This window comes from Carcharhinus amblyrhynchos, chromosome 15 (genome assembly GCF_965287045.1).
Source record: "Carcharhinus amblyrhynchos chromosome 15, sCarAmb.v2.hapA, whole genome shotgun sequence".
Classification (NCBI taxonomy): domain Eukaryota; kingdom Metazoa; phylum Chordata; class Chondrichthyes; order Carcharhiniformes; family Carcharhinidae; genus Carcharhinus; species Carcharhinus amblyrhynchos.
The window spans coordinates 40,491,058-40,505,977 of record NC_137338.1 but is presented as its reverse complement, the minus strand read 5'-3'; the positions used below and the strand labels follow the sequence as shown (position 1 = coordinate 40,505,977).

General features: G+C 39.6%; 1 protein-coding gene across 1 annotated transcript in view; it reads right to left on the bottom strand.

Moving 5' to 3' along the window:
- LOC145352970 (gamma-aminobutyric acid receptor subunit rho-3-like) overlaps positions 1-13,922 on the bottom strand; it is a 37,343-nt gene extending 23,421 nt beyond the window's left edge. Inside the window, exons 1-3 of the mRNA XM_080203277.1 lie at positions 13,447-13,922; positions 9,392-9,498; positions 4,913-4,980 (exon numbers count right to left, since the gene is read on the bottom strand). Of these exons, the coding sequence (XP_080059403.1) occupies positions 4,913-4,980; positions 9,392-9,498; positions 13,447-13,562 (291 nt within the window). The 5' untranslated portion in view covers positions 13,563-13,922. The remainder of the gene's footprint in view (positions 1-4,912; positions 4,981-9,391; positions 9,499-13,446) is intronic.
- Between the last annotated feature and the right edge of the window lie 998 nt (positions 13,923-14,920).

Genomic DNA, 14,920 nt, shown 5'->3' with positions numbered 1-14,920 from the left:
CCTATTTCCACCACCATAACCTTCACCCATCTCAGTTCATTTGCCGCTGAAAGTCTTACTCATGCCTCTAGACATGACTGGCTGATCTCCCATATTCTACCCTCCATAAACTGGAGATCATCCAAAACTCCACTGTCCATGACTCAAAGCACGCCAAATCCCATTCACCCATCACCCCAGCGCTCAATGATTGACGTTAGTGCTGAGTCAAGCAATGTCAATGTTTTAAATTCCTCCTCCTTGTTTCCGAATTCCCCATAACCTCATGCCTCTGTTTCTCTATATTATTTTTAGTCCCACAACCCAGCAAGATATCAATTCATCTAATTCCAGCTTCTAAACCTTCCACGATTTTATTTGCTGTCACCAATTTTTACAGGTGCATCATAGAAAACATTCTTTCTGGATGTATCACAGCTTGGTATTGCTCCTGCTCTGGCCAAGACCGCGAGAAACTACAAACCAACCTCCCATTCAATAACTCCATCAACACTTCCCACTGCCTTGGAAAAGCAGCCAGCATAATCAAGAAACCCACACACCCCAGAAATACTCTCTTCCACCTTCCTCTGTCGGGAAAAAGATACAAAAGTCTGAGATCATTTACCAACTGACTCAAGAACAGCTGATGCCACCAGATGTTTGGATGGATCGACAATATATTAAGAGGATCTTTCTCTACACCATAGCTATCACTGTAACATTATATTCTGCACTCTCTCCTTTCCTTCTCCCCTATGTCCTCACTGAATGTTATGTTTTGTCTGTGCAGCAGGCAAGAAACAATACTTTCCACTGCATCCCAATACATGTGACAATAAGAAATTATTCAATCAGAATCCTTAAGACCTATCTTTGTAACCAAGCATTTCATTGTCTAACTTAATATCTCTTTATTTGGCTCAGTGACATTTTTTTGAAAATGCTCTAGTCCTGGGGCTTTATATTACATTAAAGGTGCGACAGAAATATAGTTGTTGATGATGTATACAAGTTGACCAAGCTGATGGAGGATAGAAAGCTAGGGTGCATAATCTTACACTTCTTCATAGTGTAAAAAAAGCCAAACCTCTGAACACCTATTAATCAAATGAAATGACAATAATGATAGTAAAATACACAGTGCTCTACCATACAACTATTTTGCTTGTCGAGTTATAGTTCCGGTCTGAATCTCCAAAGTTTTTTATGAAGTCCACCTGGATCATAGGTTTTGCCTCATGATTTTGGCTAGGATAGCATAACATGTTTCTCTTCAGGTATGATTCAAATAACCCACTAGAGAACTTTTATCAAACAAAGTTTACTTAAAAATAGAGTTAACACATATAATAAGAAAATTGGCAAGACCTTTTATCAAATACATACAAGAAACAAAACAACCACTATAATGTATAAATAACCCTTAACAAATATATCTGTTCCAATCAAATCAATCCCATAGACAAAAAACCCTTTTCACAGGTTTAACACAGCAAAGATTAATGCTCACTTGATACTAGACTTGGGACCTTTGGATGAAATCTACAGTTCTCTGGATAGACTTAAAACAGTTTGAAATCAAGACAGCTTCCCAAAACACTAGGGACTCTAGGCAAGCCACCAGCAGCTAATCCCCCCCTTCAGAAAAGCAAGACCTTGCCTTCAGCTAACCAGCAGAATTCCCAAACTCAGGGAGAGAAAGATTTCTTTTCAACTTGATGCCCCTTCTAAAACTAAAACTCAAACCTCCAGCTCCAAACTGAAAAAGAACTCCTGTCACCTGACCTGCCAACCAATTTTTCTCCTAACAATGTAGAACCATAAACATGCCAATAAAAATAAAGAAACCCCTGTTTAAGCAGCAATAAAATGATACCCGTAAACAGCCCGACAACAATGAGAAAAACAAACTGAGAAAGTTTGCTTACAACTGCAGAGTATATGATTAAAAATAACACTTCTTAAAGATATACTAACATCACAATACCCTATCAACAATACCACTTGATGAACTTCTGCCCACTTTTCAATATGTAAAGATCTCCATTTCCTCATTAAGACATCATTTTTAAGGTAATTACACTCTGGTGTACACTCAGATTCCTCTTCCGTGTACGCTTTCTGATACAACTGTTCCATTTCTATATCTTTCTATTATAATTCTGCTAGTTTTCCCAAACTAAAAATATCCACCTCATCCTCGACCTGTTCTTGTTCTTTTTCAACCATTCGATCAAAAATTGTTTCTGAAAATTGAACTTCAATTTTCCCACCTTCACTCTTTGATTTCTCCTCTTGTCTTAACCTGTGACTTTGTGGCCTTGTTACTGCACAGTCAGGAAAAATACGCATCCTTCAACAGCTCAGTTGTTTGATTGTCCACTGGCTTTTCAACGACAGTAGGCATCATTCCCACCTGTGATTCAGCTATATCATTAGCCAAGATATATCATTTTCCTGAATAAGGTAATTTTCCTGAATAAGGTACTCCTACTATCACTTTACCACTCTTCACAGGACTCTCCAACCTCACCTTATATAATGGAACACAACTCTTCTCACCCTGAATTCCACGTATTACCATCTTTTCTTGCAATACTCCTCCAAAACTATACAACACCTTACCTCTTACCATCAAAGATTGACTTGCTCCTCATCTCTTAAAATTTTAACTTCTTTACCTACTCCTCCTGGTAAACACTTTACCCACACAAGTAAATTATTTAAAGAGATCTGGTACCTTCTTATTAATCAACTCCTGACCAGGCTGTACATTTTTTTGCACCTCTTTCACTTCAACTGAACTTTCCTTTATCACTTTAACAAACCCCACTGGCTTATCCTGCTTTACCACTTCAGTCTTCCCAGTGCTTTTCTTAAACCATTAACATTGACTTTGCATGTCTTAATTTATTACAGTGAAAATATCTGAAGCTCTTCATTTCTCTTCCACCCTCCCGTATTCCCTTTTTAACCCAAGGTACACTGTCTTAGTTATCTCCCACAAGATCTCCTTTACCTTTACCACCTAAGGATTTCTCTTTTCCCCTGTTTCTCACAGGCTAAAACTGATATTAGAAACCAAACTTTGATTTATGATCTAATTCATAATCATCCACTCCTTTTGCTGCTACTCTCGTAGTTCTACACATTTGCATTTCTAATATTTCAAGTTCAAATTGTTTTTCCAGTTTCTGAAGTTCTAATGCTCTCTCCTTTTCTTTTTCCCTTGCCTGCAATTCAAGCAGTTTAATTTCTTGTTCTTTTTGTTCCTCCCTTTCTCTGTCTTTCTCTATTGCATTTGCATCCCTTTCTTTGGCTTTTTTGTTCAACTAGGGCTATCCTTTCTTTTTCTTTCACTACTCTCTCCTTTATTTCAAATTCAAGCTGCTTCAATTCTTTTACATGTTTCAGCTGTTTCATTTGTAATTGAATTCTAGCCATTTCCATTGACTCTGATTGTGTTTCTGGCTATTTTAAGTGCTGAGCTATCACCACAATTACCTCCCCTTTCCTTACAGAGTCAGATAATGTCAATTGCAATGTTTTTTGCCAATTCCAAAAGTTTTGTTTTCATCACCTTTTGCAAACCACCTTGCATGACTTTCTCCATCCCCAGGAACTTCTTAGCCTCTGAAAGAGCCATTATTCCACAACACACTCCCTATTTAAACCTGAATATAACGCCTGAAAAGAAACCACAAATATGCTCACCACTCACTGTCTTTGAATTCAATAGTCCCAAATAAATCAAGAAATACAGATTCCAGATGAGCTTCCAATTGTTATTGATCAGGTCAGAAACTCCAAAGTGTTTTATGGAGCCCACCTGGATCATAAGTTTTTCATCGTGAATTTGGCTAGGATAAGCATGATATGTTTCACTTCAGGTATGATTCAAATGACCCACTTGGGAGCTTTTATCAAACAAAGTTTATTTAAGAATATAGTTAACATGCATAGTAAGAAAATTAGCAAAGCTCTTATCAATTACAAAAAGAAACAAAACAACTATAACGTATAACCCTTAACAAATCTATCTAATACGTTCCAATCAAACCAATCCCATAGACAAAAGGCCCTTTTTATAGGTTTAATACAGCAAAGGCTAGCGCTCGTGTGATATTGGACCTCAGACCTTTGGATGAAGTCTGCAGTTTTCTGGATAGACTCAGAACAGTTTGAAGTTAGATCAGTTTCTCAAAACACCAGGGACTCTAGGCAAGCCATCAACAACATATTCTCTCCCTTCATAAGGCAAGACCTTGCTTTCAGCTAACTAACGGAATTTCCAAAACCAGGGGGAGAGGGAGACTTCTTTTCAACTTGTTGTCCCTTCTAAAACTCAACCCTAACTGCAGCCAAGCAGAAAATGAAGAAAACTCCTGTCACCTGACCCGCCAACCAGTTTTTCTCCTAACATCCTAGTAAAAATAAACAAACTTCATTTAGGCAGCGATAAAAACCTTCTCCAGACAAATTGGTTTCATAATGACGTCAGCTAAGGCTGTGAGCTGAGAAACACTGAAGCTGTGAGAGCTGCAAAGATCATGATTTAAAAAACACTTTCTTAAAGGTACACTAATGTCACAGTTGTTGTTTCTCTTTCTGCACCTAGTGGGTGCACAAGGCAGACTTTCATCCCATTTTATGTTTTGTTTCCTAGAACAAGTCTAAAGTCAGCTTTAGAGGCACCACTCCATACCAAGCATAGTTGACTAGGAGTCTCTCCTGTCTTATCACCTGCTATTGGCTTTTTGGAAGGATTTTACAGATCAATACTCTATCCTGGGCTTTCAGGTCCTGGGGCTGGGACACAAACCCAGAGCTTTTACCCATTGCCCACACAATACCTCCACATATACAATTATGTAGTGCAGTTTTATTATAGATGATTAACTGTCTACAAACAGCTAAAGTTCAGACTTACCATATCAACCTCCGAAATACTGTCAATGCTTTCAATCTGGACATCTATACCAACAGGTACTGCAGCTCCTTGAAAAACAAGTAAGAAACAAGAAATTTTAATCTTACCTTTTTAACAAAGAATGTTCCACATTTTCTACAAAAAGACAAGCATAGCTTGGACTGTTGTGGGTTAGCAGAGCAACACCTTATATTTAGAAGAGTAAGTGTGTGGTGTCAAAGGCAAAGATGTTCAATGTTGGAACAAGCTCAGCCAGGTGGAGGCAGATGATAGGATCATGACTGGTTTAGCTTCTGTTTAAGGAAGAAGGGCAGACCATCCTAGTGAGGGGATGGAAGTAATGAGGATTTGACCATAAGGCAGAAAGCAGATATTTAGGACCAGGAACTTGGAAAATGTTAAAGTGACAGAGGATATTGGAAGACTCACAGGTATAGGTCAGAAAAAAGTGATGTTTAGTTGACTGAAATTACCTTCAAAGCAGATATAGGGAAGAAAACATTGAAAATATAAAAGGAGCAAATGACTTGTGAATGCTAAGGCAGTGATAACTTAATCAGTGGTAACTAAAATTAAAACAGGAAAAGGTAGTAGAATAAAATCCAATTGTCTAAGAAGAAGAAAAAACACTTTCTGCTCCATGACAATGATGATCTGACAGAGTCCTCAGTTTAAATTCATCATCATTGGGGGCAGCATTTCCTAATGTTGGGTCATGAGAAGGGAGCACTTTGGAAAACATGTTTGCTCCTGCGCTTATTTGTCAGTGCCACGGAGACCCAGGCAGAGTATGATGGATGTCACTTCACTGTGAATCCCAGTCCAAGACCCAATTGCCTTAAGGATGGCTCGTCCTGTCATTCCTTCAAAATATTCAGCTATCTTCAGGGGAAGAACTCACCTTTACATTTCTCTCAGTCTAATCTCCTAGGCTGCCTCATCCATCACTTAGAGCTTCGTGTAAATTGAAGCTCTTGGTTACTAAAGTCTCAATTGCGGCATTCATTAGAGAAATTTCCTCTGGGTATCTGTCCTCAGACAGTTATGGTGCTGCCATAGTGCTAAGGATATCTTCAAAGCCTTGCTTCCCCGCTGCACCAATGTCACACCCACATCTCTCAACAATGTACAACAGCACTTGCACGCTTCTGTAAAAATTCTTTAAGGACTAAAAGAAGCCATCTTACTGAATCTACAGCAGAAGAATTTTGCCATGTACTAACTAGAACTGCTTCTGTAGCTGCCACCTCATCATGCTCCTCATTCTTAATGCTTTGTGCATCATCCAATATTTCATTCTGACTCTCAATCTCCAAGTACCCCTTGAAGGACATTTCGGAGCTGGAATGGATGTGAGATAGACTGATTATAATTATTGCTGTGATACAGGGTGGTATTGTGTAGCACTGGGCTGCCTACTTCATTTTTGTAGGTGTAAAGAAAAATATGTCATTATAGTTGCTGATAATGTGTTTAGACAATGTGTGCCATGCTGCTGATCTGCAAAGTATGCAGAGAGTCAATGGATGACTTCTGGTGATAACAATTAAAATATTTGAAGGAGAATATTAGCTATAAATCACCCAAATTCTCCTATCTTTCTAACAAAAGACCCAGCTTTCACTATCCATAGGCCATAATCTCCATGACTGTTGATTGCCTTTAGCTTAGTCAGAAGTCCCCTACTTTTTATGTGAGAGTGCGAATGTCACTTGAAAAATCCAGATGTTAGAATTTGTAAAAGTCCCATCCCAGTATCCAGCCTTATTAAAATTAGAAAGATTAATATGTGATTCAAAGATTGGTGTGGGAGAAGGGGGTTCTGCTTCATAGGGCCCTGACATCAGTTCTGGGGAAAGCAGGGGTTGTACTGTTGCGACAGTCTGCACCTGAACTAGTGTTCTTGTGAATCATGTAAGTAGGGAAGTAGAAAGGGTTTTAAACTAAATAATAGAGGCAAGGGGTGAAATGTGAAAAGATGTGAGGCTGGATTTTCCAACCTCACCTGCAGCTGGGATTCTCTGGTCCCACTGAAATGAATGGAGATTTGGCTGAGCGCCAAATTCTCTCTTCTTGAATGGTCGGCAAATTCCGGCCGTGGTATATCAAAGAGTAGAGAAAGGGGGCGGGATCCTCCAGCCTTCCAGCCACGTATTCCCCAGGGAGGAGGCGTGCTGTTCGCTGGCCAGCAAGATTCCCTGGTCCTGCCGCTGTCAGTGGGATTTCTCACTGAAGCCATCCCACACCGTGAAACCCGTAGGCAGGGGTGTGCTACTGGCAGGACCAGAGAATCTCGTCACCAGTGAACAGCCAGAGCATCCCGCCCAAGGTAAGGGAGGAAAATACTAATATGAGAAATGAGGGTCAGAAAATGACAGAAAGGCATGGAGAGAAAAAGAACCTAAGAATGTACCAACAATCAAGACTAGATGTTACAAAGATAATCAAAATCTGAATGCCGTAGCATTTATAACAAAGTAAATCAATTAATAGCACACAATGAAGTAACTGAATATGATCTGATAGCCATTACAGAGATGTAGCTGCAGGATGACAAGGATTTGGTCCTCAATACTGAGAGGTACATGACATTCAAGAGGAATAGGAAGCTAGGTAATAATGGAGGGGTACCACTGTGAATCAAGAGTAGCGTTGGTGCAATGGTTAGAGATGACCTCAGTTCTTGAGATCAGGATGTGGGAGTGGCTTGGATGGAGGTGAGGAATAATAAGGGAAAGAAGCCACTCGTGAGAGTGGTCTGCAGGTTCCCTAACAATAACCACAATGTAGGACAAAGTATACACGGAGAAATATTGGGTGCTTGTGAAAAAAGGAGCAGCAATAATCATGGGTGCTTTAATTTATTTGTAAACTGGAAAAATCAGATTGGCAGTAATAGCCTGAATGAGAGGTTCTTGAATTATTTTGAGATCCTTTCTTGGAGGGTTAAGCAACTTTGGAACTCTCTGCCTTAGAAGACAGTGGAAGCAGGATCATTGAATATTTTTAATGCAGGAGTAGATAGATTCTTGCTAGGCAAGGGAATCAAAGCTTATCAGGGATAGAAAGGATATGGAACTTGAAACACAAACAAATCAGCCATGATCTTACTGAATGGCAAAGCAGATTCGAGGGGCCAAATGGACCAAATGGTCAACTTCTGCTCCTATTCCTTATGTTCATATGTTATTGGTCCCAAACTGATCTCCCCAAATGTCCTGGGGTCTGGGTAAGGATTGGAACAGGATACATACAGTAGGCATTATCTGCACTTGTTAACTTTATACTCGTGCTAAGCCAAATTCTGTTTTTCTCATCAGTTCTGAAGCCTATGAAAGATCTATGAAAATGTAAATTGTCTTCTCTGGTTTTTACAGTGAGAATAGTATATAAATAATTGATCAATTCACTAAATCTATGTTGATTGTATTGGCAAATACAGCCACAGTGCGCTCTGTGAAGGAATAGGGGAATAGGATATCATTTTTAATTGAACATGTGCAAACACCAGAAGATACTGTAGTAATTGTGAGTGCCAATGTTTTACCCTCAGTACAATGCAAATTCAGGGCCATTGAGCTCGATCAGTTGTTTTGACAATGTAATGCTTCTCAGTCCTATATTTTTTCTGTGGTAATATTATCTTAACATAACATTTTATACATAGGATTCAATATGAAAACTACCCCGGAGGATAATACTGGATGTAAGAGGAGATTTTTCTGGGTTTGTTTCCAGGCACATTCAACTACCTGGGAAAATTGGATGGATTTGAATACACAGAATAAAGGAACCGACCATTTTTCACTGCTTAAACCTCTCCTACAATATCATGACAACCACATTGTATAAATTGTACATTTATTGTGTAAATTGAACATTTATGTTGCACATTTGATTCCAAATGTTATTAGATCACTTCAGATTTTGGGAGATTCACAATGTGACTGTGCAATAGTGCCACTTGTGATTCCATGAAGTATCTTCTTATGGTCCAACCCAAGGCAGCACAACCTCCATCACAAGTTGGACATAGAGGCAGGTCCCATATCTGCTCTAGCTCAAAACTGGGATTGAATCTTCTGTTGTTGGCATCAATCTGATCCTACACTGGTGGTCCAGCCATCGCCACCATTCCCCTTTACCCAGGATTCCAAGTTGCTGTTGTAACCTGAAACATTGGATAGTGATGGTAGAGGCATCAATTTCTTTTCAGGTGGACCAGGAATCTCTCCTGTTCCTACTCTGCCATTGGAAGGATTTAAAAATTGACACTCAATCTGCTTGGCTGTATTTTAAACACACCTTCCTTGGCCATCCTTTGGATTTGAACCTTGGGGTTTCTGGCTCTAAGGAAGAGGTGCTACCCACCCTGCCGTACGACTTCCATTCCATGGGCTGTAGAAAATACACAATAAGAGTTACACTTTCCAAAACTTATGTAAAATGCTTAAACTATTAAATAGCATAGAAACCTACCTCCGAATCCAGGTCTCATTGCAAAATCATGATCTTCTATTCTGAGGAGTTGTTCAGATTTTGTTAAGTGTGTTTTGGTTGAATCTGATCTTTTACTTTCTGGTCGACTGAAGCAAAACAACACAATTTTTAAAAAAATCTTAATAGGAAAACATAAATGCAACACAGCTTTTAAAAGCATTAGTAATTACAACAGATGAGTTAAGTGAAACACATCTTAATACTTTTTGCGAATAAACAATACAATGGAATAAATACAAAGCCAAAACTGTCAGCTTGTGCTGGTGGCTTCTTCATCTGATCTCATAAGGATAAGAGAGGGACCTTTTAAAATGAAGCATTTAGTCTTACCACACCATTCCTCTTGGAATCCTGTCCGCCAACTCATTCATCCAGGAAGCTTTAGATATTGTGAGTGAAGACGTGGCATTGTGTAAATCACAGAGTATAATGGATCCAATGAGATGGGTAAGAAAGTGCCAAGCTCCAAATTTCAGGATACTGATTTTGGTGAATTCAGCAATAATAATGCCATTGAACGTCAAACGGTGATGATTAGGCTTATTCTTGTTGGAGATGCTCATTGCCTGCCACTTCTATGATACGAATGTTACTTGCCACTTAATAACCAAAGCCTGAATATTGTCCAGATCTTGCTGCGTGTGGACACAGGCTGACCCAGTATCTGGGGAGTTGTGAATCATCTGCGATCATCCTCACTTTTGACCTATTTTGTAGGGGAGGTAATTCCTGAAGATGGTTGGGCCTGGCACAAAATCTTGAGGAACATCCAGCAGTGATGTCCTGGCACTGGGGTGAATGGCCTCCAACAATCACAAAAATTTTCCTTTGTTCTAAGTATGACCCCAGCCAATGAAAATCTTTCCCCAATTCAAACTGACTTCAATTTTGCTAAGGTTCTTGATGCCACAGTTAGTTAGTCAAATGCTGCTTTGATGTCAAGGGCAGTCACTCTAGCCTGACGTCTGGATTTCAGCTCTTTCATCCGTGTTTTGGCAAAGGGCCTCAATGGCCTAAATTGAGTATTGGTGAGCAGGTTATTGCTAAATAGACCTCATCTGACAGCACTATTAACAACATACACTATCACTTTGCAAATGCTTAAGACTAAATTGATTGGATGAATTAGTTGCATTGGATTTATCCTGCTTTTTGTGGACAGGATGTACTTGGGAAATTTTCAATATTAATGAGCAGATGTACATGCTGTAGCTGTACTGGGGAATGGTTAGTCCTGGGGCACAAGTCTCAGGTACTACAGCCAGAATATTGTCAGGGCCCATAGACTTTGCTGCATCCAGCACCTTCAACCATTTCATGACATCATGTAGAGTAAATTGAAATGGTGGAAGACTGGTAACTGTGACACTGGAGACCTTGGGAGGAGAATGGGAAGGATGATGGTGGTTACGTACATTTAAGTCTTGTGTTTTGGACTGATGTGCTGGGTTCCCCTTCATTGAAGATGGAAATGTTTCTGGATTCTCCTCTTCCTGTTGATTGTTTAATTGTCCACAACCATTTACAACAGGATGTGGCAGGAATGTGGAGATTTTTATGTTTTCACTTGCCCACAGACTTTCTAAGGAAGTATGCAGATGGGCTTATTGCGATTGGAAAAGCATTTGGGTGCAGCTCTCTCTACAAGCTATCCTGTTTGAATAGGGCAAGCATCTGTGTATCTCCCTAAGGAATCAGATTGAAGAATCTTAAATAAGGAGTACAGAGTCTGACCAGGAAATGACAGTTAGAATATTTAATTAAATGTTATTGAGATACCGGCATTGGACTGGGATAGGCACAGTAAGTAGTCTCACAACACCAGATTAAAGTCCAACAGGTCTATTTGATAGCACAAGCTTTTGGAGCACTGCTCCTTCATCAGGTGAGTATTGCAAGACTGCTTACAATGTTAAAACAGTTACTGAAAGTAAAATAAAAAAAGGGAAAGGTATGACTAAAAGAGAGAAATAAAAATGACAAAGTAAACTTGTTATTATTTTTAAATTTCTAGCAATAATTAAAACCTGAAGGAATGAGACTCCACATTATAAAAGTTAATTTTGAGTGCCAGAGAGATTATTTGACAGAAATTATGACTTACCATACCATTAAGTATGTCATTATGTCTGAATGAACAAACCCCAGCTATTTCCACTGAGTTTAGGGCAGTGAAAAGCAACCTAGGATAGTGAGTGGGCCACATGAGTGGCCATACTTCATCTCAGTGGGTCGCAAGATTGAAATTGGGCAAATTGGTTAACCATGGTCCAGGCATAAGATTGAATACACACTGAATACTTCAAAAAAAGTTATAGAAAATGCAAAATCTTCATATATGAACAGAACTGTTATCAACTTCAAATGGTAAAATCAAGAAATTTTCACTCTTTGGATGCAAAGGGAGCATATGGCTTTCACAGTCAATGAGGTGGGTGATCAGCATGCACCTCGCTTCACTTAGAATCATAGAATCAAAGAATCCCTACAGTGCAGAAGGAGGCCATTCAGCCCATCGAATCTGCACCAACCACATTCCTACTAATGATCCTTGCTCTTGCTTTATGCACATATCACTTAAGTCAACAAAGAACAAAGAGCAACACAGCACAGGAAACAGGTCCCTCAGCCCAACAAGCCCGCGCCGCCATTTTAACAATGTGCTTTTTCTCCTCCACCCTTGACCCATGTCTATGCTTATGGTACCCCCATTGGAAACCAGATTAAGGGGAGAATAATTTAGGGACAATTTGTTACACCAATCAGCCTAAGTGCACATCTTTGGGAGGAAACCGGAGCACCCGGAGGAAACCCATGCAACCACAGGAAGAATGCGCAAACTCCCACAGATACTGGCCCAAATCCATGTATCTGCACAGCAAACAGTGATACCAGTCATACCAGTAGGAAAAAAAACTACGCAAATGGAAATAAGCAAAATGTGGCAACCCCTGCACATTGGCAATGGTCAACAACATATCTTGTGGGCCACACTCAGAACCCAGATGGGCTGCATGTAGTGCCTGGGCCACAGGTTGCCCACTACTGCTTTAGTGGGTATCAACCAAGTAAGCACAATGCCTTCACACTGTTCCATGTATTTCAATACCGAGTCTTTCAGTGAGGCATAGGTTTTTGGAGGAGCAGGGCATCTCAGATAACTACCTGCTTTCTATGTTTAACTGCACAAGTGCAATTGCTGAAAGATGCTCACTGATTCACATTTTAAGAACTACATTATCCGTTAGCCTTATCATTATTCCCATTGCAAAATTCAATCTATGGGAATTATAGTTTTTTAGGAAAGGGAGTACATATTTCTTGATTACTTGTTCATTCAGATTATTTAAATATCCATTATAGAGTCAAAGAGAACTGAAGCTAAGTGATGCTCTAAGATGGATATTGATTTGAAAAATGTGTGCATTTTACATCGGTAGAATTTATGCAGAGTTGGATCACTAGGAAAGAGGCTGAAGAGACGGATGTAGTGACCATTTGTATCAAAAGCTTCAGATTCGTTAAGAAGGATGAGCAGGGAGACCATTCTGCAGTCACAACTGCATTGAATGTTGGTGACATTGATTGGGGAAGTTACTGTAGGTTGGGTGAAATTGGGCTGATCTGCTCCAAAGAGTTAGTGAAGCTTCATACAAAGTTAAGTAAGAATGGTGCATTGAAAAAGCATAGAGAGAAAGAGGTTAGAGATGAAATAGTAGTTCAAGGTGATGAAGAGAGTTTGATAAGGTAAAGATAAGAAAACAAGCAGATGGCATTCTTAATGATAAAGGTTTCCCATATCAAAACCTGCGCTTAACTGAAACTCTGAATCATTCCAGCTCAGTGGCTTGTCACGTCAGCTTCCAGTTAGGCAGCAATTTACCATAGTATGGTTTTCATAGAATTGGGCATGTTGGACAGATGGGAATAAGAATTGCTAAAATGTGTCCTGCACAATAAAAATAAGCAGAGCCCAGGTGATTGTCACTACTAAGGATATCAAGTATTCTTGATGCCAGAGCAGAGCTGCTTACCTTTTCTGCTTGATGTCCTCAGTTGTGGGCTGCTGATGATGCTTTTTGGCATGATTTCCCTTTTCCATTGCAACCGGCAACAAGGTGAGAAACAGCAGCTCCCAAAAGATCAGCATGGCTTTTACTTCACAGGTTTCTTATACATAGAGACAGTCAAGGTAACTCAAGGCATCATGTCATTTTGAGCAGGTCATCCCACCTGAGACATCCATGAGAAAAGTATCAGCTTCTCTGAGCATGCCACACATTTCACCACCTCACTTTCTTTTCCTTCAGTTCTGGAATCCGTTTTTAGCCCAACTGAAAAACGTCCTTAACTGTTTAAAATAAGCCAAATAATCTTCAGGGCTAAAGCCTGATTGGAATATACCCAGTTTTATAATTTATGCTTTTATTTTCATTGTTTGTAGATGGGTATCACATTCAAACCTCAGCCTGCTCCAGAAGTAGAAAACAACAAATACATGCAAGATGCATTTCCGAGAATTAGGAAAAGGAGTGACGTTAATTCGTTTTAATCCTCTTTATAACCACCCAGATTCAACGACAAAAATAGTCCAGCAACATTAAATTCTGATGAAAACTCACTCAGTCTCTACCACCTTATTGAAAACCAGATACAGTAAATATTTTCAGGCTCAGAGAAGGGGTGAGGTAAATACAAGGGAAAAAAACCTGGCAAATTTTATAAATTTTATAAACTGACAATCAAGTGCTTCGTGTGGAAGTTTTTTTGAACAAATTATTTAATTGCATAGAGATAATCTAAGGCTTTCTGGCCATGTTATGGGATAGATTCTCCAGAAGTGATGTTACAAATAATAAAATGGTGTGTTATTCTGGAAAGCCAAATACAATAATGTGGCGTTTGGTAGATACATCAATTGATGCACTTACCAGCATTAATCCCCATGACTAAAGCTGGAGTTTGGCAATTGCTCCAAATAATCGGGGATTTGGAAGACTTTGAAAACTGCAGAATTGGGAAAATCTATTTACGGTAAATGATTGTGGGGGAGGCAGGGGATCTCACCAGAGGTCTGATTTGACCATATAAAACATTCCAGCTAGGGCAGGCTCACTCTCAGATTTTCAGAGAGAGAATAAACAACAGCTTTTCACAAAGGGGTTTGGCGATGGGGGTGGGTAGTGAGGGGGAGGGGGGGGCGCAGAATGCGGTCATGATAGATTAAAAGCTCACTAAATACGGAATCCTGGGCTGATGCTGACAGAGATATCGCTGTCTACGCAAACATTTCTTTCCACGTAAATCCCCTGCTCGGTGCGTCTTTCATTTGTCAGAAGCATAGATAATTAAAAGGGAGAACTCGGAAAGTGGGAAAGGGTCAGAAAGAGAGCGAGAGAGAATCAAGGCATATTTAAGACTGCGTCTAAAAGGAAAAAAATCAAAACAACGAGAATTCATATAAATATATAAGGGGAAAAGACAAAACAGCAACAAAATTGTGGGAAT